The 23,658-nt window shown below is 37.8% G+C and overlaps 1 protein-coding gene across 1 annotated transcript in view; it reads left to right on the top strand.

The window, feature by feature from the left end:
* The window catches only part of abs (ATP-dependent RNA helicase abstrakt), a 44,225-nt gene that overhangs the window by 4,145 nt on the left and 16,422 nt on the right, over positions 1–23,658 (top strand). Inside the window, exons 3-10 of the mRNA XM_069843441.1 lie at positions 2,936–3,080; positions 6,744–6,879; positions 10,219–10,428; positions 12,098–12,231; positions 18,053–18,197; positions 18,753–18,833; positions 19,386–19,467; positions 22,097–22,228. Of these exons, the coding sequence (XP_069699542.1) occupies positions 2,936–3,080; positions 6,744–6,879; positions 10,219–10,428; positions 12,098–12,231; positions 18,053–18,197; positions 18,753–18,833; positions 19,386–19,467; positions 22,097–22,228 (1,065 nt within the window). The remainder of the gene's footprint in view (positions 1–2,935; positions 3,081–6,743; positions 6,880–10,218; positions 10,429–12,097; positions 12,232–18,052; positions 18,198–18,752; positions 18,834–19,385; positions 19,468–22,096; positions 22,229–23,658) is intronic.

Consider the following 23,658-nt stretch of genomic DNA (forward strand, 5'->3'; position numbering starts at 1 on the left):
CCTTAATTTATAGTGCCAGAGGGAGTCAGCCGAGGAGCTGTGCGTCGATTGACTGTTATTAGTGCGGACCGCGGCAAGAACATTGCCGCCGTGTCGTCTTGCTTTGTGCTTTCCGGCTGAATGACCTTGGGTCTCACGGTGGGCTCGGCGGACGAGTTCTCCGCTGATGACGGCCCGTCGTCCGGGCGGTGAGAAATTTAATAGCCGGTGACCATGCCGCGCTTAGTTGGAGACCCGAGTCCCAGTTCAGGTTACCGCGTTCCGCCGCTATGGCCAGGGTTTCTTTTACTCTTCTATCCCAATAGCCCGCACACTTTACCAGGACCTCGGTGTTATTGAAATTAGCCCTATGGCTTTTTTCCAATGCAATGTTCAGCCAATCCTGATTTTTCGGGCTGCATTAATCTGATGCTTCTTTGATGTTCTGAAAGACGCGTAGCTATTGTGCGTCCAGTCTGTCCAGTGTAAGCCGCATCACATTCACACGGGATGCAGTAGATCCCTGGTACTCTGAGGCCTAGATCGTCTTTTACTGATCTGACCTTGTTCCTGATTTTTGGCAGAGGTTTGTGGATTGTTTTTATTCCATGCTTGTGGAGCAGTCTGCTTATCTTTCCCGACAACTTCCCTGTGAATGGTAGACAGGCTGTGGCTGGTTTTTCCGCTTCTAGTGAGTCCGTGATGGGCTGCTGCTGCTGCTTCTTGTGTCTTGCTCTATTCAAAGAGGCCGTGATGCCGTCATTCAGCAGGAAAGCACAAAGCAAGACGACACGGCGGCAACGTTCTCGCTGTGGTCCGCACTAATAACAGCCAATCGGCGCACAGCTCCTCGGCTGACTCCCTCTGGCACTATAAATTAAGGAGCTGGGTACCCTCAGATATCACTTAACCCTGAAGATGAGGAAGATGAACATCCTCGAAACGTCGGTGGATCACCAACTTATGACCTGGCTGGAAGCCCGAGAAAATTTCGAATTATCACGTCGCCAGGAAAGCTTCAGTAGTTATTTCAAATATAAAGTAATTACATAATTAAAATAGGACGTTTGATCCAGGGAACATTCGTGTTTGATAGAAGGATAAATCGTTTAATATATTACTTAATTTAAATTGCATCCAAATAATTAAAATGCGATCATTTTGGTCCAGGGAGCACTCAGAAGTTACTGTAATAACATTATAGCATAATGTCCATCTAGAGAAACTACACTTTCCAATGGTGAAATAATAATTAATTATACAAATCGGTTAATTTAGCTTTCGATATTAGTTCATACAAACACAGAAACATTCTCTGTAGGCTATGTTTCATAGCTTTCGATTGTTGTTGTCCAAGGCCTCTTATAGACGTAGTCATTTGTTTTCATTTCATTACACCACCTTAGATGGCATTGTATTTTAATTTTAAAACTCATTCATCTCATTAAATATCAGTCCTATCAAAATTTTTCAAGGAATAAAACTTATCGGAAATCATTTTTAAAGAAACTTTTGTTATGTAACATATTTCACAAAAATCAATAATAAGCGAGATATTTTGATTTATTTAATTCATGCCCCCTTATAATGTATTTTGAATGCCATATAGCCTGAAATCTAAGTTACAACGAACTTAATTTATATTCCAATTTTCATCGAAATCCATTCAGCCATTATGACGTGAAATGGTAACAAACATACAGACAGACAGACATACAAACAAAAATTTCAAAAAAGCGATTTTCGTTTTCAGGGTGATTAATTCTATATGTTAGGACCAATTATTTTTGGAAAATCGAAAATTACCAGAAAAATTTCGGCTACAGATTTATTATTAGTATAGATTCTTGTTGTGTAGGCTTTCACAGCCGGAGTCTATAGATCTAGATTCATTTTCCGGGCTGAGAGGCCGTGGTCTGTTGGTTGATTTTCTACCAGACGTTTCGTCTGCTCCTAAGGCAGATATCATCAGTGGAGTGGTATTCGAGGCCGCAAAACTTATTGGCTTACCTGAGGCAACTGACCCTGTGGCTAGTTGTACGGGCGTATTTATAGTATGCCGAGAAGAGTTTTGCGACCTCGAATACCACTCCACTGATGATGTCTGCCATAGGAGCAGATGAAACATCTGGTAGAAAATCAACCAACAGACCACAGCCTCTCAGCCCGAAAAACGAATCTATATCTATTATTATTATTATTATTATTATTATTATTATTATTATTATTATTATTGTTATTTCATGCCATATAACCATCAGTCATAATAAAGTAAGTAAAGTCTTACCCATATGTGTAAAGTTCCGTCATGATAATAATAATAATAATAATAATAATAATAATAATTATAATGATTTATTTAACCTGGCAGAGTTAAGGTCTTACGGCCTTCTCTAACACTCAACCAGGAGTAAAACTGCGTTACAAAAAACACTACAAATTTACAAAGTACACTACAATTTTACACACAAAACTGAATAAGATAATAATAAAATGTAAACAACAAGTAAGTAGAAATCAGACATAATATACAACATACAGAAAGGAAAAAGCATAATAAAATGTGGACAGCAGGTCAAAATAAATGAGACATACAAAGTATAAAAAATAAGACAATTATTGATAATAATAATAATAATAATAATAATAATAATAATAATAATAATAATAGTAATAAAATAGTGCAGTACAAAGCATACAATGAATACAATATTTTTAAGTACACACAGTAAGGAAAATTATGATTATATATAGCTCAACTTATCACATTATAGATATACCATTATCGGAAAATATGAAAACAAAAATATAAAATAAGTTAAATATCACTAGAACATAAAAAAATGTGAATACGTGGAAACATGCAATACAACACTTGTCATAATAGTAAGTTAGTTTGGCAACTCGTCATAAGATAAAAGTGTGGATAGTGATTGCTTTGCTTTAATTTGTGCAGCTGAAGGATGAGTATGGGCAGCGGGGCAAGTCGTCAAGTGAGAATGAACATGACAATGATGATGATGAAGATGGACAGGTGTGGGGGCGGAAGTCCAACATCAGCCTGCTGGACCAGCATACCGAGCTCAAGAAACTGGCTGAAGGTAATGCAGCTCTCTTTTTTTGTGTGTGTTTGAAGGCAGAAGCAATATGAAGGCTCATTCACAATGAAAATTAAACATAACGTAAGCGTTAACTTAAGAATATAAACGTTACGGTAAAATCAAGAAGTCATACCATCATTCACATTGGGAACATAAACATAACCGCAAACATACTTGGTAACCATGGAAACATAACAACGACGCCATTTCCTCATATTCTGTTGTATACTTCAGCGCTCCACGATTGTGTTCTGTTTGAAAATCACGTAAGCATAAGCATGAAATATATATTATTTTAATGTACCAAAGTACATATGATATTTCCATGCAGATATTCTACGTCATCATACGATGACACAGAATATCTGCATGGAAATATCATATTACTTCGGTACATTAAAATAATATATATGATATGCGTAAATCACTTCGTGATTTAAGACGGCACTTATTCCGTCGGATCCCGGCCAACTAGTCACTCACAACGAGTGCACCTCAGCACATGTGTGGACTTCGGTCCTACGTTCATAGACATCTATGACGTAGTGCAGAGGGCGGCCACTAGAGGGAACCCAAGAGGTGGAACTTAATCTGAGACGATTCTGTCCGGCGCCGGGGTGGGTATCCAGTGTGGCTTAGTGGATAAAGCATCAGCACGTAGAGCTGAAAACCCGGGTTCAAATCCCGGCGCCGGAGAGAATTTTTCTCCGTTCCAATACTCTTTCATCGTATAAGCATGAAAGTTTGGAGTTTGCAAACTTTCATGTTAATGTCTTACGGTAATGTTTATGTCAATGCTTATGTGAATCATTGTGAATGATCCCATTTGGTAGCCTGGGTGCAAACTTCTGTGTTATGTTACAGTTATGTTTAATTTTCATTGTGAATGGGCCTTAAATCTTAGCACGTAGAAGCATTGTGTGTGAGGAAGACATGTGAAACAGCTCCATTCAACAGATTCTTTCTGAATGTCCACTCATTTCCGTTACCCATATAATTATCACGTAGCTGTCACATAATTGTCGTTACCCTATCCTTTAAGGTCAGTGAGGACGGATGATGAGTCTGTGGTTTCGGCCTACTGCCTTTGGGCTTGGAGAACAAACTAACCACAGTTCAGTGATGTTTGGATAAAGGGGGTTAGATCATTTTTTGTGCAACTGGAGTTTTGCTTCCCAGGTAAATACACAAGTTGAATTCTGCAAGTGGATGAACAAAAAAAAAAAAAAAAGAAAAGAAAAAAGAAAAAAAATACTAGCATTTGATGTGTTCTATTTGTGTAGAAAATTATTTACAATAAGTTTCCGAAGTTTAATATTCATTTATCTCCAAACTTATTTTTATGACTTATCTCCCTTTACCCAAAAACCCTGTAGTCCCTTAACCTTCTTCTCCTCCTCCTCCTCCTCCTCCTCCTCCTCCTCCTCCTCCTTCTTCTTCTTCTTCTTCTTCTTCTTCTTCTTCCAGGGATTAAACCTTATTGGTTCGTTCCAGCTCCAATTATTAAAGCTGTTGTATCCATCTCTTTCGTGGACGTCCTTGGTCTCTTTTTCCTTTCTGCTTTGCAAGATCTTCTACTCGAGGACAAAATATTAGTTAACTGTCCAGTTTTGTGAACATAATAATAATAACAACGTAGTTACCCTAAATCATGGCTGTCCAAACGCCTATAGAAGGAGGAGATATTACAAGTCAAGCATGCTCTGCCAAGGTCAGTAACTTTCCATACAAAATAGGAAAAACGACCTTAAAGAATATGGGCTGCGGGTTGCTTACACCAGGGGTTACCTCGTACGAGTTACAATTGGACATCTTTGCTCTAAATAATAATGTAGTTAAACTAAGTGACATTTTTTCTCTTGGCGATTCTGCTTCTTGCAACCTAGTAGAGATTGGCGAGGTTTAGATAGTTGTCCATAACTGTCAAGATATCTTCCAATTCTGGGCAAGGGATGATGTGCAAGCCTGAGGTGTCTGGGTTCGCATTCCATTGAGTCAAGGACGCCAATTCTTTGCAGATGACTCAGCAGGTATTGTCGAATCATCGGATGTGTGCACCTTCAGCGCTGTCGTCGTTCTTGGAAAAGTTAACATCTCTACTCACTCCGTTCCACCAGCTTTCCTCCCACCACGTCAAACAGCAGGCCACAAACCTTGCCGAATGGGGATGTTGCCAAACTTCCGTCAAACAGTGCCATGTCTCTTGAATATAGTTTATTAATAACGTGAGGTTAATTATTACTTATTCATAATTTAATTTAAGTAGGTCTAATGACACTGATTGACTTCTACGATTAATTGGAGATAATTATATGATTACAGGGGATATTTGTTGGTTGAAGGGAATCTATTTCGTTTTTAAAGAGAAATGTTTTTGTCATAAATACTTCTCCTTCACCTCATTATCTTACTTTGTTATGTTTGGAACGTGCTCTTGAAGTCCTAATAAAATTGTAGGAATGAAAGAACACATAGTGATGTACCCTCTTTCTTTTTCATCTGGGTTAGGGACCGGCTATGGCGAAGTTAGTACATGCTACGATCTTATGTACATATTTACATACTATATAACATAACATACTGATAATGTGCAGGCGTTCTAATTTATGCTTATGAAAATAATTTATATATTTACAAAAGACCAAGACTTGTATTATGCATGAAATTACATATATGCATCTGAGTCACTACTATTGTTGCTGCTGTCTTCACCCAAATTGATAAAAAATCTAGCTACTTCCTCTTCTATTAATCTCTCCCAACTTGGAAATTTATTGCTTCTCTTGCAACTTTCAATAATTTCTTCAATGTCGTAACTTCTTTCTTTCTTTCTTGTATTTTTCATCTTAAAATACATCAGTCGATATGATCTACAAGAATTAAAAGTTCCCTTGGTCTGTTCTTCTCTGGTGATTCTAGCTTTACATCTCCTGCACAGACTCCCTCTCTCCTGATTTTCTTTATTAGGCACTCTGACCTGCCTTTATAAATTACATAAAATGTTGTATTATATCAGTATTAGTTAAGTAAGTAATTTTAATATGTAAGCAATTGAAATAAAATAAGCCTCACCTGTGATCGCAGCTGCTCTTTTCGTTGCCTGATTTATAGCAAACAGATATTGACCTGCTTGTTTCTCTTCATCGAAAAATGCTATTACGTGCTTAATAATATTTTTTTTCACCACTCCGTGCTACAGTATTCATGTTGAGTTGACAACACTGGACTGCAAGTGCAAATAAACTGTCCCGCAAGAAGGCTCAAAATTGTGAGCAGTGGGGGAGAGAGATAGGAATGCAGGGAGAGAAATGAATTACCGAGGCTGAGAAGGAATTAGGGTTCATTTCGCATATCTTACGGGGGCACAGATCCGATGGTCTGACAATAGTTGTGCCCAGTGGTGAGACGAAAGTAGGTCTCATGTGAAGAGACTCGTTTCTCATGGTCTAACTACTGCATCCTAGTTAATCCTAGTGAGTAGGAGATGATGGCGGTGGCAGTGGTGAATTGAAACATGTGTCAGAATACTAATATAACTTACATTTATGCACGTTCTATTTTATAACATAATTTTAACAGCCGTCGTTATCATTGCTATTATCAGTAATTAATCACACATTATTTGAAACGCATTTAATCTTGATTGATACAATTTAACCGCAGCTAAGAAGGAGAGCGCCATGGAGCGGCAGCTGAAGGAAGAGGAAAAGATCCTGGAGAGTGTGGCTGAGAAGAAGGCACTGATGGGCGTGGCAGAGCTGGCCAAGGGCATCCAGTACGAGGACCCCATCAAAACCAGGTATATGCTCTTTTGCAGCTAAAGATTACCACAAGGATTGTATGTTATACAAACGACGTGTAAGGGTTATACTGCAATTCAGAAAACATTGTGATACAACCAAGATAGCAACAGGGTTGTGGGGAATGCGAGTTTAAGCTCGAATCAGAAGATACGTAATAAACAAATTTTCTTCTTCTGTAACAGATACCACTATATTTTGTCACCAAGAAGAGGTTTTCAAATACAGTAAAACCCCATTTTAACATTTCTGTTTTTGAGGAATAATCTGTTAAGTTCCAGCCAAATTACCTTAACAGTAATAATATAATTAATTCCCGCTTTTAAGGATATTATTTTGAAGAAAATCTCGCTTTTAAGGATTACTTTTCAAGTGGATTTTGTGATAGCGAAGCCCGAAATATCGACTCAACTTTCAATAATCAATAGTACCAGTATATTCATAGCGTATCTCATTTGATAGTAATGTGGCACCATGTGACAGCGTTATTCCTTATAGTGATTTATGGTCTTGCTCTGCGTTGCTTTCACAGAGTGGTTAATTCTGAAATAATGCTATCACATATGGCAAAAGAACATGGTTTACCAACTACTTCATTATGGGGAAGAAGAAAGATGAAATTTTCAATGCCGAGTTTCACTGTGGTTCGGATTCAACCAAACGGAAAAACATTCGTGCTTTACCATTTCAAGAGTCAGAAAACATTATAATGAAATGTATTGTAGATAATAATTGTCGTCCTAATTAAATGGTTATAATAAAGTTTGAAATGTAGCTGTGTTGGAAAGAGTGGGTGAAGAAAGAATGATGCTGAAACTGATCAAGAAGAGGAAAAGGAATTGGCTGGGTCACTGGCTGAGAAGAAACTGCCTACTGAAGGATGCACTGGAAGGAATAGTAAATGAGAGAAAAGTTCGGGATAGAAGAAGATATCAGATGATATATCATATTAAGATATATTGACAGTAGCGGCTGGTGGTCAAAATAATTAGTGTGCTACAATCTCTATATCGGCCTACTGTATACACTTATATGCATTTATCTTAATTTGAGACTCGCCTAGTGACGAAATATGGAGTTGCTTCCTACTGCAGAACTTGTCAATTACCCTAGTGTTAAACGTTAAATCCCTCCATACTGGACACCATACTCTTTTCTATTGACAGTATTGCAAGAGCAGTGAGGCGTTCCTGGGACATAGTGTTTCTTAAAAACGTTTTTATGTGTTTCAAGCAAGAAAAACATATTTCTGGCTCAGCAGTGGTCATTGGTGTTGTAACCAAAATATTTAACAACTTCGTTACTTCACAGAATGGATCCCGTGAATTGTTGGAGACTATGTTTTGTAACAATTGAACAGCCATCTATATTTCGGAAGTCGGATCTTCCGTATAGAACTCTAAGTTGTGTCTTTAACATTCTGTTGTTCAGTACAGTATAGCTGTTGACAGCAACTTCAAGTTCGCGTTCAGGAAAATTATGCAAAAAATTGTCAAAAAATTCGCTGTTTAACAATTTTGTTGCATCTAGGTAGCTTAAAGATTGGAAACGATGAGTAGTTTCCTGAATTATACGGTTACATACCTCCTTGGCATCAATTTTCTGGGATTCAATTTTCCGTCGCTTGCCGATTGATTCAGGAGGTACCTCAAAAAACTGTTAGATGGCAGCAGCAGTCGAATATTTGAATTACCAAATACATTGTACATAGTTCCGAGTTCCTCCACAAACAAGCATTCTTTCCTTACACTTTACTTTTGCAATCTCCAAGCTGTGTTGTGCTGAAGCTGACTACAGCACTTCCCCACGTAAAAATAGCCAATCAGAGCAGTTATTTCAGCTTCGCACATGCGCATTAACTGTCTACATTCTAATGTAAGTTTTGAGTAGCACAACGAACCCCCTGAGGCACCAAAGAGTGAAGACTAAACACTCTATAACGCGTCATGAACATAACCACGGGAAATTGTCAAATGGCAGATCAAATACTATGGTGGTATTGCAAACACTTTGTTTGAGCAAAAAATATCATTGTGCTGTAGCACTGTAGCACATAAGGACGGGCCGCCCCTGTGTATTGATCATATGTGGAGACAAAGAGGAAGGCAGAAAATAGGAAAGATTGGAGAATGCTTGTTTGCCCTTGGGCAGGACACTAAGAATGAATGAATAAATTTTGTATATGACACGCATTTTAGTACTACTTACTTACCATTTCCTTCCCATTTCATATAAACTCCCTTTTAAGAAAAACCCCTATTTAAGGAAAAGAAAAGTAATCCCACAGAGATTCGTTAAAAAGAGGTTCTACTGTAATTGTTTTTTCAATTGCATGAAGGAAAATATTCCTTTAATTTTGATTTAATGAATCAAGACGTCCTTCATTTCAAATACAGTGAAATCCTACATAAGTAATCCATTTGAATTGCTTAGTTGTTCCTTTCAGCTTTGCATTTGTTTGCATGTACAGATTTTAATTTCTCAAGAATATTTCCAACATCCCCCTCCCTATTTTTTATTCTTCTGTCATTAACTCGACCATCTTAAGATCCAGTGCTAGATATCATGTTCTACAGACACTTATTCTGATGTGTTTTAATCCTTACTGTTGTGTGGATATTTCCTTTCCCTTCACATTAACTGATTTTCAAAATTTATTCGCATATCATCAGCTAAGTATAAGATCTCATCATAACAATTTACTCATTATACCCTACCACAAGACATCTTTATATTCTTCATCCTATACAGTTTCAGTTGCTAGAAATTGGAACTCGCTACCGAGTGATGTAAGGGGTTGTTGGACAATAACTTCATTTAGGTCAAAATTACATAAATTCTTACTTAACAGATGAATTGCTCATTAATATTTGTTACTTATAATGAAACTAACATCTGTTCATTCTTATTATTATTATCATTAATTTCTCTAAATAGATTTACAAAACCTCTAATGGCAATTACATTAATATTCTCATTATAGAAATAGAAATATATATATATTCTCCCTGTAACATAGTCTTAGTAAGCTTATATTAAATTAATTTTCATCATTTTACTAGCTATCTCAAATATTAAATTAATTATAATTCATTGAATTAAATTAGCTCATAAATTAAGTTACTACTTTACCTTATAGATTTATCTAAATTTAAGTGAATAATGGAAATTTGTAAGTGTAGTGTAAATATTTGTAATTTAAATTTATGTATTGTATTGTATTGATTAAGGCTGGTTGAGTGGAAGAGAAGGCCTTATGGCCTTAACTCTGCCAGCGAAAATAAAACATTATTATTATTATTATTATTATTATTATTATTATTGACATTCTTCTGCAGCTGGAAGGCCCCACATTACATCCTGGCAATGTCTGAAGCACGGCACAATCGAGTCCGCAAGAAACTCCGCATACTGGTGGAAGGGGAGGATGTGCCGCCACCAATCAAGTCGTTCGGGGAGATGAAGTTTCCTCGTGGGATTCTGTCCGGCTTAGAGAGGAAAGGCATCATCAAGCCCACGCCCATCCAGGTGCAGGGCATCCCCACTGTGTGAGTGGAGTACAGGCTAGTGGGTGTGTTTAAAACAGCAGCTTCGAGTCCAACTAGCCATGTCAGTCATTTCTTACAGTGGTTTCTTTTTATTCGATATAAGTGCTGTGCATATTTTCTATGATAGTTAATATGAGCAGCCAATTTTTTAATATTTGTATATTTCCTGTGGGGTTGTAACAATTTGAGGACTGATTTCGACAAAAGCTCATTAACAATTCCAGCTGTGAGGTTGTGGTTTATCAAATTCTTCAAAAATATTTCCAACATTGCGACATAAGGCATAGAGCTTACTTACTGGCTTTTAAGGAACCCAGAGGTTCATTGTCGCCCTCACATAAGCCCGCCATCGGTCCCTATCCTGAGCAAGATTAATCCAATCTCTACCATCATATCCCACCTCCCTCAAATCCATTTTAATATTATCCTCCCATCTACGTCTCAGCCTCCCCAACGGTCTTTTCCCCTCAGATCTTGCAACTAACACCCTATATGCATTTCTAGATTCACCCATACGTGCTACATGCCCTGCCCATCTCAAACGTCTGGATTTAATGTTCCTAATTATGTCAGGTGAAGAATACAATGCGTGCAGTTCTGTGTTGTGTAACTTTGTCCATTTCCCTGTAACTTCATCCTTCTTAGTCCCAAATATTTTCATAAGCACCTTATTCTCGAACACTCTTAACCTCTGTTCCTCTCTTAAAGCGAGGGTCCAAGTTTCACAACCATACAGAACAACTGGTAATATAACTGAATCGGTCGGAGCTAAAAGGAACTAAGTCAAAATATGCAGTTTTGGGTTATGCAACAATTTGAACAACGGATGTCATACGCATCGAACGGTGGAAGAAGGAACTAAGACTTTTAAATATTCTTTTGTCTTCTATAACATAAAAATGTAATATTTGTGGTATTAGTGGAATGTTTTTTGCTTCTTCTGAAAAGTTGTGAAAAGTAACTTGGTTCCTTTTAGCTCCCACTGATTCAACTGTTTTATAAATTCTAACTTTCAGCTGTTTTGAGAGCAGACTGGATGACAAAAACTTCTCAACCGAATAATAACAGGCATTTCCCATATTTATTCTGCATTTAATTTCCTCCCGAGTATCATTTATATTTCTTACTGTTGCTCCAAGATATTTTAATTTTTCCACCTCTTCCAAGGATAAATCTCCAATTTTTATATTTCCATTCTCGTCACGATACATAATCATATACTTTGTCTTTTCGGGATTTACTTCCAAACCTATCTCTTTACTTGCTTGCAGTAAAATTCCCGTGTTTTCCCTAATCATTTGTGGATTTTCTCCTAACATATTCACGTCATCCGCATAGACAAGCAGCTGATGTAACCCGTTCAATTCCAAACCCTCTCTGTTATCCTGGACTTTCCTAATGGCATACTCTAGAGCAAAGTTAAAAAGTAAAGGTGATAGTGCATCTCCTTGCTTTAGCCCGCAGTGAATTGGAAATGCATCTGACAGAAACTGACCTATACGGACTCTGCTGTAGGTTTCACTGAGACACATTTTTATTAATCGAACTAGTTTCTTGGGAATACCAAATTCAATAAGAACATTATATAAAACTTCTCTCATAGGTCTAGTTAGATGAAATCTCATTTATGAAGTCAGTTTGTGCAGTGTGTTGTGTTGTATTGTCACAGGTTGTCGGGGCGTGACATGATCGGGATAGCTTTCACAGGCAGCGGCAAGACTCTGGTGTTTGTCCTTCCCCTCATCATGTTCTGCCTGGAGCAGGAGACCCGGCTGCCGTTCATCAAGAATGAAGGCCCTTATGGTGAGTGAGTGCACAGATGGGCTACACTGTTATTTCTTGACAACAGTTACAAGTGTCTGAGTCACATAAGAGTAACAGTGACTTGTAACGAAGTGTGCTGTAAAATGATGTTGAATTAAAATAATTGGGATTAGACTGTTGAAAGAACGATGCACTGTACATGCTGTGACTGTATTGTCCAGTTTAGAGTTGTGATAGTAATTGTCACAAGTAGGGGATGGATTTCTAGGTGCTAATAAAAGAGAGATTTAGGACTTTTAGTAGTTTATATAAAATTAACAATTAATCATTTTAATTTAGTAGATATTTCATTTTAGAGGGAATTTATGTCCAAGAATGAGTGCTACTGAAGTGAAGACTCAAATGCTATTAGTGAAAGACACAGATTTCTGATTGGTCAGTTTCATTTCACGTAACGGAGGTGTACTGACACGAAAACTAATTTGTAAGCTCTCGCCTAACCTCAACAACCTACCACTCCTTTTATGGTTGGATGGACTTTTCGGAACGAACTTTGGTTCTATGAAATTAGGTAAAATCTTCTTTCCTCGCTTTCTTAGACCAATATGGAACGAACTTTTTTTATATTTATTTTAAATAGCATTTTTATAGTTTTTTAATTCTAGTACCGGTATTTTTATTTTAAATATATGCATCATATGAAAGGCATTTTTCAGACACAAACATAGCTTTTAGGAGCCATGGTGATGATGTAATGGCTAGAGCGCTGGACTTATAATCCTGTGGACCTGGGTTTGGTCCCCAGTATATCCCCGATTTATAACTCGTGTTGGGCAAGCCCGTGGTACAGGTAACACAGGATTTTCTCCGTGAAGCTCCAGTTCCCTTATGGCATCCCAACAAATCTCCATCATCATCTCATCAGTATAGACCAGCCTCCTATGACGCACCCTGGGCAATGACTCTGTCGGTAAATTGGTCTACATAACTGACTTCATATGGGTGAATGACATAAGTCGAATACCCACCATTAGTTAAAAAAAAAAAAAACATAGTTTTTAGGCATTTATAGAAGTTTGTTGTTCCTTTAGACGTTTTAGGTCATATAGAATTTTAGTAGGGATATCTGAATAATAAATGTCTTGGACATGGCAAACTAAATAGTACATCGGCATAGCTCAGTCAGCTGAGACACTTGCCTGCCAATTTGAAGTTGCGCTTGGGCAAAGGTTCGATTCTCGCTTGGGCTGATTACCTGTTTGTGTTTTTTCCGAGCTTTTCCCCAACCGTAAGGCGAATGCCAGGTAATCTATGGCGAATCTTCGGCCTCTTCTCGCCAAATACCATCTCACTATCACCAATCACATAGATGCTAAATGACCTAATAGTTGATACAGCGTCATTAAATAACCAACTAAAAAAATACAGAACTAGAAATTCGTACTCTAATGATGACACACAGATAATTCAAATACACGATTATGTCTAGAACTCGGACATTCCCCTTTTTGCTTATGTATTTCATGTGTGCTTAAAATTAGGAACTTACTCCAAAATCCATGTTAGGTCAACTTAACCCCTTACCGCATGGGACAGTCTTGCACATACTGGTTTAATATTCAAATAACTTAAGTAGTTCTTTCTTTCTCAACTGATGTCACATATGGTGAAATGCAATTCTTGACAGTGTGTCGTATCTGTCCCAGTATGCAGTTTGAAATATTATATGCTTATATTATAAATTATGTGAATATAAAACCGGTATGTGCTGTATCTGTCCCAGAATGCAGTAAGGGGTTAAAAGCTCCGGTCCAAGCCCTTTGTAATCTTCTCTTTATTAGAGTGATCAAAATTAAAATTTTATTATTGTTTCGTTACCAGCTATTATTACCTCTAGTGTTTCATTATTGAGACAGCATTCTTGAAGATGTGTGTGTTCTAATGAGTGAGTTTCCAAGCATGGATCGAGATAAATATGATGTTAATTTTGTGGCTTTTTTTCTCACTTTTGTACTTTCACTCGAAGCACATTGTCACTTTCAATCTGCTTAGTGGAGTGTGTGCTAACAACTTCAACAGTGCCAAAAGAAAAGCTTTCAAGAAGTATGTTAATGAAGGAGTGGATTGGTGGAGACAATGTTTCACAACAGACAGAAGGATACCTTTCTGTCATTACTTTGGAAAACAGAAAAGTTGTGCTACATCTTTCGGGTTTTACATTTCTGACTATAAAGTATAAAATAGCAAAACCACTGGTTCATGCATTCATAGATCATGTAGAGGCAGGGGATTCTATTAATGCAGATTTTCCCCTAGACATTTTTAAATAGCATCAAGTTTGAATTATTCCTCAGTTTGTACATAATATTAAGCTTGAGAAACTGAGATGTAAATTTCATGATTTTATTTGATTATAGAAGTTTCAGATCTTTTTGTCTGTAAAAAATTGAATCAAGTAAAATTTAAAACGAGAATCAAATTCTTTTATTGGTAACGTAGGTAAACGTGCAAATTCAAAATGGAGCAGTAGAGCAAGTGGACAGCTTCAAATAGTTGGGGTGTACTATAAGCAGTAACATGAGCTGCTGCCAGGAAGTCAAAAGGAGGATAGCAATGGCCAAGGAAGCTTTTAATAGAAAAAGGAGCATCTTCTGCGGACCTCTGGAGAAAGAACTAAGGAAGAGACTAGTGAAGTGCTTTGTGTGGAGTGTGGCATTGTATGGAGCAGAAACATGGACATTACGACTAAGTGAAGAGAAACGACTAGAAGCATTTGAAATGTGGATATGGAGAAGAATGGAGCGTGTGAAATGGACAGACAGAATAAGAAATGAAGCTGTGTTGGAAAAAGTGGGTGAAGAAAGAATGATGCTGAAACTGATCAGGAAGAGGAAAAGGAATTGGCTGGGTCACTGACTGAGAAGAAACTGCCTACTGAAGGATGCACTGGAAGGAATGGTGAACGGGAGAAGAGTTCGGGGCAGAAGAAGATATCAGATGATAGACGACATTAAGATATATGGATCATATGGGGAGACTAAGGGGATGGTAGAAAATAGGAAAGATTGGAGAATGCTGGGTTTGTAGTGAAAGATATGCCCTTGAGTAGAAAACTATGAATGAATGCATGAATGATTGAAATTCATTGGTGGTTGTTTTTAAGAAAATCTGTTTAATAATCTATTTAAAACTATATTGGTAGCGGGACAGATAATTCGGCTTAGTTACAATGTGGAAAGAAGTGGCGTTTAAAGTACCCTGAAACACAGTTAAAATGTAGCATAGCAAAATAAGTGAAAATATTTGTACTGTGTAGTGCCTATTTTAGAAGTTTTAGTGTCGTTTACCTGGCTATTTTTAACATTTTAAATGCCTACATGTCCAAGCTTCAGTGATATCTCTGTCACCAACTCTTCTTTAAAGATAACACTTAAGTACTCGATCTGAAAGAAGAAAATGAAATAATTATATCTGAACTAGTGGCTTGTGCAGCAAATGCTACAAACTAAGTTCATTATAATTATTCAAATTAAAATTTTTCAAATTTATTTCCAATGAAGAATACCAGACATTTTGGAAGTCCCTATCCTAAGCAAGATTAAACCATTCTCTGCCATCATATCCCACCTTTCTCAAATCGATTTTAATATTATCCTCCCATCTACGTCTGCCTGCCTTAAGGTCTTTTCCCTTCAGGTCTTCCAACTAACACTCTATACCATTTCTAGATTAATCCATACGTGCTACATGCGCTGCCATCTCAAACGTCAGGATTTAATGTTCCTAATTATGTCAGGTGAAGAATACAATGCGTGCAATTCTGCGTTGTGTAACTTTCTCCATTCTCCTATGACTTCATCCCTCTTAGCCCCAAATATTTTCCTAAGCGTCTTATTTTTGAACACTCTTAACCTCTGTTCCTCTCTCAAAGTGAAAGTCCAAGTTTCACAAACAAAGAACAACCGGTAACATAACTGTTTTATAAATTCTAACTTTCAGCTTTAAATATCTACACCACACCGCCATTAAATATATGGAAAAGACCCATACCACTTGACTAATAACTATAAAAATGTTTCACTTTAATAACAATACTGTTATCTTACGTAAGTTTTGTATAGACTACTATATAGCCATCACTCAGTAAATATTTAAATTTTTTTCAAATCAACAACAATGTAACTTTATTATCTCAACAATAATTCCTTTCTACACTTCACCTTGCTCTCGGCACAGCAACACAGTGTTCGTTATTGCACTCCACTGACGACAATGACAATTTACTTGGACTATTACGAACAACAATGAACTGTTAATCTTAACTAATATTTACAAAGCACTATTTACAAATCAGAACTATCAGTTCTCAGTTCACAGTTCTTCTAGCTCAGTCACTCGCGTTCACAGTATCTCGAACCACAGACCTTCAGAGACAGTTCACTGTACTCGAACTCAGGTCCCTCCAACTGCGGTCCACTGCACTCGAACTCAGGTCCCTCCAACTGCGGTCCACTGCACTCGAACTCAGGTCCCTCCAACTGCGGTCCACTGCACTCGAATTCAGGTCCCTCCAACTGCGGTCCACTGCACTCGAACTCAGGTCCCTCCAACTGCGGTCCACTGCACTCGAACTCAGGTCCCTCCAACTGCGGTCCACTGCACTCGAACTCAGGTCCCTCCAACTGCGGTCCACTGCACTCGAACTCAGGTCCTTCCAACTGCGGTCCACTGCACTCGAACTCAGGTCCCTCCAACTGCGGTCCACTGCACTCGAACTCAGGCCTTCGGATGCTGACACAGTTGCAGACGCACACTCTAGTCGAACTCCGGTACACAAGACTGGCTTGCTTGCTCTGGCTTACTCACTGACTGAATAAACTGAAACTGCCCAAGTTCGCTCGCGTTTCTTCTTTTATAGCAAAATCATAGTTACGAGAAATTTCTACGGGTGTCCTCTCGAATTATCTGGCTATCTCCACTTCGGACGGACTTCTCTAGAAGATTCGGGAGGGTCCGTCCCCCCTTCACTCCGCGAGTAGCAGCTGCGCGCACACTCTCCCCTCGTCGCGTTGACGTAATACACTCCCTCTGCCCTTCAGCATGCAGATGCTCCCCGTACCAGCGTTTCGTCTGCCGTGCACCCTGTCGGACGCGTGTTCAAACCCCTTTGCAGCTGTCACAATATTATAGAAATGAAGATCTAACTTCAGATATTCTCTACGCCTACTTACATAAACCCAAAAGGTTTCACTTTCCTATCATCAATAAAGCATTAATCTGTATAATTGGTGACAAATATATCATGGTATTCACTATAATAATATTTCATTTTTAATGGTAATAATGTCATCAAACATTCTTAAGTTTTGTAGTTTTTAATACCTAATACACAGACAGCTGTACTCAGAAAATTACACAGCAGAGAGTCTTCTTTTTAGTAAGTCTTGAAGTTTTTAATAACCAATATTACAGAAACGTTCAGAAAAAGTTACACAAATGAAGCTCGACATATTGGCATTATGTCAGCCATCTTATCTCTAAATATGTCAGCAATCCTGCAGATCATAGCCTTCGTGTGATATTGTTTATTGTAGTGTGTTTGTGTTTTGTTTTGTTTTATTCTGAAAGGGCCATTACCTATTTCTCAAAACTGACGACAGATGGATTTTGGAAAATAGGAAAATGATGTAGGAAAATTGACATTTCACTAAAAATTACTATTTTTCTAAAAGACTTTGGGTTCCATGCTTCAAAATGAGGGGTCATTTATTAAAATCTGTTCAGCCGTTTTCCCGTAATTTCCATTACCAGTTCAAATTATATATATAGATGACATGCACTCTTGTGCTGTTCCATGCAGGACTCATAATCTGTCCGTCCCGCGAGCTGGCCAAGCAGACGCACGACATCATCATGCACTACTGCTCTGGTCTGCCCCAGGAGATCCGCTGCTGCCTTGCCATCGGGGGCATTCCTGTCTCAGAGTCCATGGAAGTCATCAGCAGGTCAGAGACTCTTCAATGTTGTAGATGCCATCAGCAGTCACATCTCTTTCAATATCTTGCTTCACTTAACAATAATTCGACCTTGAAAAGATTTGTTTGCACTAAATATCTAATTTCTAAAGTATTTGGATGCCTTCAGTTGAAATGTGTTTGCAGATTTTATGTAGCACCTCAGGTTTTATAAAATTGCATGTTGCATTTTTTTTTATTTAGAATACGTCTTTTCCTTCAGTGAGTAAGGGCACCCATTCTGGGATCTGTGGTGATAAAACAAAATGGCAAAATTTCAAATGCTTACTGTAACAACACCGTTAGCTATAGCCAAATGCTAATGTTATTATTATCAAAACATTGCATGCAATTGCATCTGTAACTTGATTTGAGATGCTGGGTCTTTAGAGGTGCTTTTGTTGTCTGTGTCTTCTTTTCTTCCTGACTTGGACTTCATTAACTCTTTCCAATTCCATATGTTTTCATATACCTCATCTTTCATTGCAATATGTCGACAAAGCTGCATAAAGATGAAATCCATCTTGGCTTTTTAATTGTTGGCAGAGGTGTCCACATCATGGTCGCTACACCTGGTCGGCTGATGGACATGCTGGACAAGAAGATGGTGCGCCTTGATGTGTGCAGGTTGGTAGACTTCGATAAATAACTGACCAAAAATAGAGAAGAAAACTAATGTAATTAGTCCCTTAAACATCCGTTCAAGGGGGTTTTTACTGAACATTATTATTAGTCCATTATTATTATTATTATTATTATTATTATTATTATTATTATTATTTGGTAATACAAAATTACACCCCAGTGGGTACAAGAAACCCTGGAGAACCACTGAAGAGACTTCTTGATCTCTAATATGAGACCAGAATGGACCATTCTTTATCATTATTATTATTATTATTATTATTATTGCCAGGCCCTTCCCTGTTCCTGCCCTAGGTGACAATAATAAAATCTCTTCATTCTTGTTCTTTTCATTGTCTGTTTGGGTAACGCATGGATGGAAAAAAATAGGTTAGGAATTTCTTTCTATGTAAGAATGAGTTTCTGGACATCTGAGTTCTGAGAATGTTGTTTTAACAAATACTTTCAACTGAAACTTTTCCAAAATATGTTAACTAACGAAAATGATTATTAGAAAATAAAAATTTAGAAAGAAACACATGGTGTGGGTTACAGGTACCTGTGCATGGACGAAGCTGACAGGATGATCGACATGGGCTTTGAGGAGGACGTCAGGACGATATTCTCCTTCTTCAAGGTAACGAAATACTGCATGATTTTTGTGGTATGTCTCCAGTGAAGTTATCATACGATTTGTGGCGTCTAATGCAGAGCATTGGCTCTTTTCAACTGTATTTTGTAAACCAATACTCTTGTTCAATTTGTGTATCTTCAAAATGTCTGTCAGTAACACATTGAAGGCAATGATGAAATCAGTTCCACCATTTACATTCAACCACTGTTGCCCAGTTACCCAGCATGCTAACTGCCATTATAGACACATATTTCTACTGGACACTTCCGCCCACAAAATCCTCTAGTGATAATCACTTCAGATCAAGACATTTCAAAACAGCTGTCTCTTCCACACATGCTGAAAATCCACGAGCCAACAAACTTGTTACCAAAGTGTTGGTGTGCTCTGGGTGCGTCATTCCTGAGGAACAGCCAACAACACATATCTTCTTGATATTGTGCAGGAAGCCCCAGCCATGATAGTACCAAGAGAGGTAGTCTAAATAGAGAGAACCTCATCCTTTGGAATCAGCTGCAGCAGTATTTCCAGTGGAGACCATATTTTGAAACACAATTTTTAAAAATTATTAAAAATTGAAGCAAAAGTAAAAATTGTATGCAACATTGACTTAAATCTCCCTTCTTGTTTGAATTTTCATTTTACACTTAACAATAGATTATATGTATGTTCTAGTTGCTTTGACCTATACCCACCTCATACAGAGTTGGACAGAAATATCTGGTGGCTCTCAAAATGAAACAAAATACAGTGTTTGATATTCCTTCATTTATAGTGTTCTGCCCAAGGGCAGGTCTCTCATAACAAACCCAGCATTCTCCAGTCTTCCCATTTTCTGCCTTCCTCATAGTCTCCACATACGATCCATATATTTTAGTGTCATCTGTCATTTGATATCTTCTTCTGCCCAAACTCTTCTCCCGTTCACCATTCCATCCAGTGCATCCTTCAGTAGGCAGTTTCTTCTCAGCCAGTGACCCAACCAATTCCTTTTTCTCTTCCTGATCAGTTTCAGAATCATTATTTCTTCATCCACTCTTTCCAACACAGCTTCATTTCTTATTCTGTCTGTCCATTTCACACACTCCATTCTTCTTCATATTCACATTTGAAATGTTTCTACTCGCTTCTCTTCACTTCATTGCAATGTCCATGTTTCTGCATCTTACAGTGCCACTCTCCACAGAAAGCACTTCACTAGTGTCTTCCTCAGTTTTTTTTTCTGCAGAGGTCCGCACAAGATGCTCCTTTTTTCAATTAAAGCTTCCTTTGCCATTGCTGTGGTATTTGTTAAAATTTCATTTATGTGGTATGCTTGTCTTTTATTGTTATCCGACAGAATTAAAAAATTAGTTATTGTTTCCTTTACATATATTTTGTATTATCGTTCCCGGTGTATCAAAAACTTTAGTTATTGTCGTGCACATGTGTCGATCCACCCCCACCTCCTACTTGAATGTTCGAGGGGAGGGGGATAGGATAGTGATCGTGATTCGAACGTGAAGGAAGTGCTTGACTGGCTCGAGACGGACAATGAAGAAGGCAGAATTAGCTCAGCTGGGTGGATCAGGCAACTTAAATTGACGATCCCATCTGATAAGTATACACCGGGAACTACAGGCTGTGGCTGTGAAATATGAGACAGGAATGGTTTAGGAGTTTCTTTAAAGTTATGTAAAAGGGGTTGCTGTTCAATGAAATAGTTTTGGTTATTTGTTCTTTTCCCTGAAGGTTTGTTGTGAGTCTATATTGAGAGATATTATAATGTAGGGAGATGTTGTAACTGATGGTTGGAAGTTTTGGTTAATTCCCTTTAAGATAGAGATTGTAATTAAATAGAATATTCTTGTTGTTGAATGTTTTTTTCCTGTTAATTCTTATCTAAGAGATAATGGTAATAAAGGGAGGTTTTTGGTAGTTTTTGGAATTTTTCCCTTTTTTTTGGAATTCATTCTCGTTTTTTCAAGTTCCTTACTTTTTAATTTCGGTGTAGCTGAAGAACCATCACAGTAACAATAGGTTCTGTGTATATTGTAATCACAATGATCCTGTGACCACCTTATACAGCAGCGGTCATCAGCACAGTGCACCCTCGGGCTAGCGTGTCTTACCTGCGGTTAGGAGTTGCACTAGTGTCAACATGGCTGCTGTGTGCATCATGTTTGAAAGGCACGTTATTTCATGATTCTGTTCTCCCTCAGACTATTTTATTTGAAATTACTTAAAAATAAAAAAAAATATTATGTACACTACAAAACCAGCTACATTGAACTATATTGATGAACTTTAATATAAAGAAGTGAGATTTATGCTGAATACAAATTATTTCAACGAAAATCATGATTCATGACAAACAGTAACAGTGAGTGCCAGTCACTTTCCAGACATTAGTTAGACAGTTTCTTCAACACAGCCAGTGCCAACATGGCTGCTGTGTGCGTCATGTTTGAAAGATACGCTATTTCATGGTTCTGTTCTCTGTGGGACTACTTAAAAACAAAAAGTATTGTGTATGCTACAAAACCAGTCGAGCAGTGCATAACACAATGAGTTAAAAACAAGCTGCTGCTGTGCTACACATGGTAATGTTGAGTTTTCGGAATCTATTGAGTGTTTCTTTGTACTGTTGCAGGGCCAGCGTCAGACCCTGCTATTCTCTGCTACGATGCCTAAGAAGATCCAGAACTTCGCACGGTCGGCTCTTGTCAAGCCTGTCACAATTAATGTGGGTCGAGCAGGGGCTGCTTCCATGAATGTGATACAGGTACGAACGCTTGGAAGGATTATTATTATTATTATTAGTATTATTATTAGTATTATTATCATTATTATTATTAGTATTATTATTATCATTATTATTACAGTGAAACCTCTCTATAACGGACATCATAGGGACTGCAAAAAGTGTCCGTTATGGAGAGGTGTCCACATAAGAGAGGTTTTTAAGGAAAAAACTTTTATAATATAAAACTGTTATAGTAAGGACATTATCAATATACTCTTATATAAAACTATTGAATTGAATGCTGAAATCAAAATTGTAATACATGCTCTATTAAGTTTATAGTAATTATTATACACTAGTATTGTACTCACATGAAAAACAGGAATTCCAGCTTCTATGTACATTTAACACATAAACACATCGGCACATACACTGATAACATTAAAAACACAATACAGTATTTCACATTCACTTCTTTAAAAAAAAACTTGCAATGTTTGTTTGTTTGGTACATTTTGGTTTCACAGTAATGCTCTCATTATGTATGATTAAGTCTTGTACCATTCTCAATCCGTTTTCATCTTCCTTTGCACTGTAGAACTGCTTTAACCGCTTAACACAATCCAGCGCTTCACTATAAGACACTATTGGTGGAACATCACTGCTGTTGACAATTTCTACATCACCACCAACATCATCGTCGTCATCACTGTCATGGTTGTCATCGTCACCATTTTCATTTTCCTGAATGGACTGAAGGATCATTTTTGCATCTTCACTAGAACATTCGGTTAGAATATCCAGATCGATACAAACATAATCATTCACACCGATGGTGTATCCTGCACTACTTATGAGGTTCTGTGTGGTGTCCATTTCGTCAGAAATGTCTGACTCCACATTCATTTCACCATTACCAGCAGGGAAACCAGCTTTCCGAAAGCAACTCTGAATTGTTGTTGTTGAAACTTGTTTCCATGCATTTTTTATCCAACAAATTCCTTGGAAAACATTCAGTTCTTTCGTAAGACTTTGAAGTGACATTCCATCTTCATCAAGTCTTGAAACAATGTGCTTCAATACTAACTGTCTGTATTTCACTTTAAAGTTTTGGATCACTCCTTGGTCTAATGGTTGAGAGACGGATGTGACTTTGGGTGAGAAAAACATGACCTTGACATTGTTCAATTTGATGTCTGGATGTGAAGTGGCGTTATCCAGAAACAGCAACGCCTTTCTATTTTGACGCATCATTTTCCTATCCAGTTGTTCCAGCCATTCCGTCATTATCTCTCTCGTCATCCATGCTTTTCTGTTCGCTTTCCAATCCACGCTGAACTTCGTTACATCCATGTTCTTAAAACAACGTGGTTTTAACGACTTGCCTATGACGAGGGGTTTCTCACGTTCTCCACTCATACTTGCGCATAACAGTACGGTTAGTCGTTCCTTAGCCACTTTACCTCCAG

The sequence above is a fragment of the Periplaneta americana genome, chromosome 2, assembly GCF_040183065.1.
Source record: "Periplaneta americana isolate PAMFEO1 chromosome 2, P.americana_PAMFEO1_priV1, whole genome shotgun sequence".
Classification (NCBI taxonomy): Eukaryota; Metazoa; Arthropoda; class Insecta; order Blattodea; family Blattidae; genus Periplaneta; species Periplaneta americana.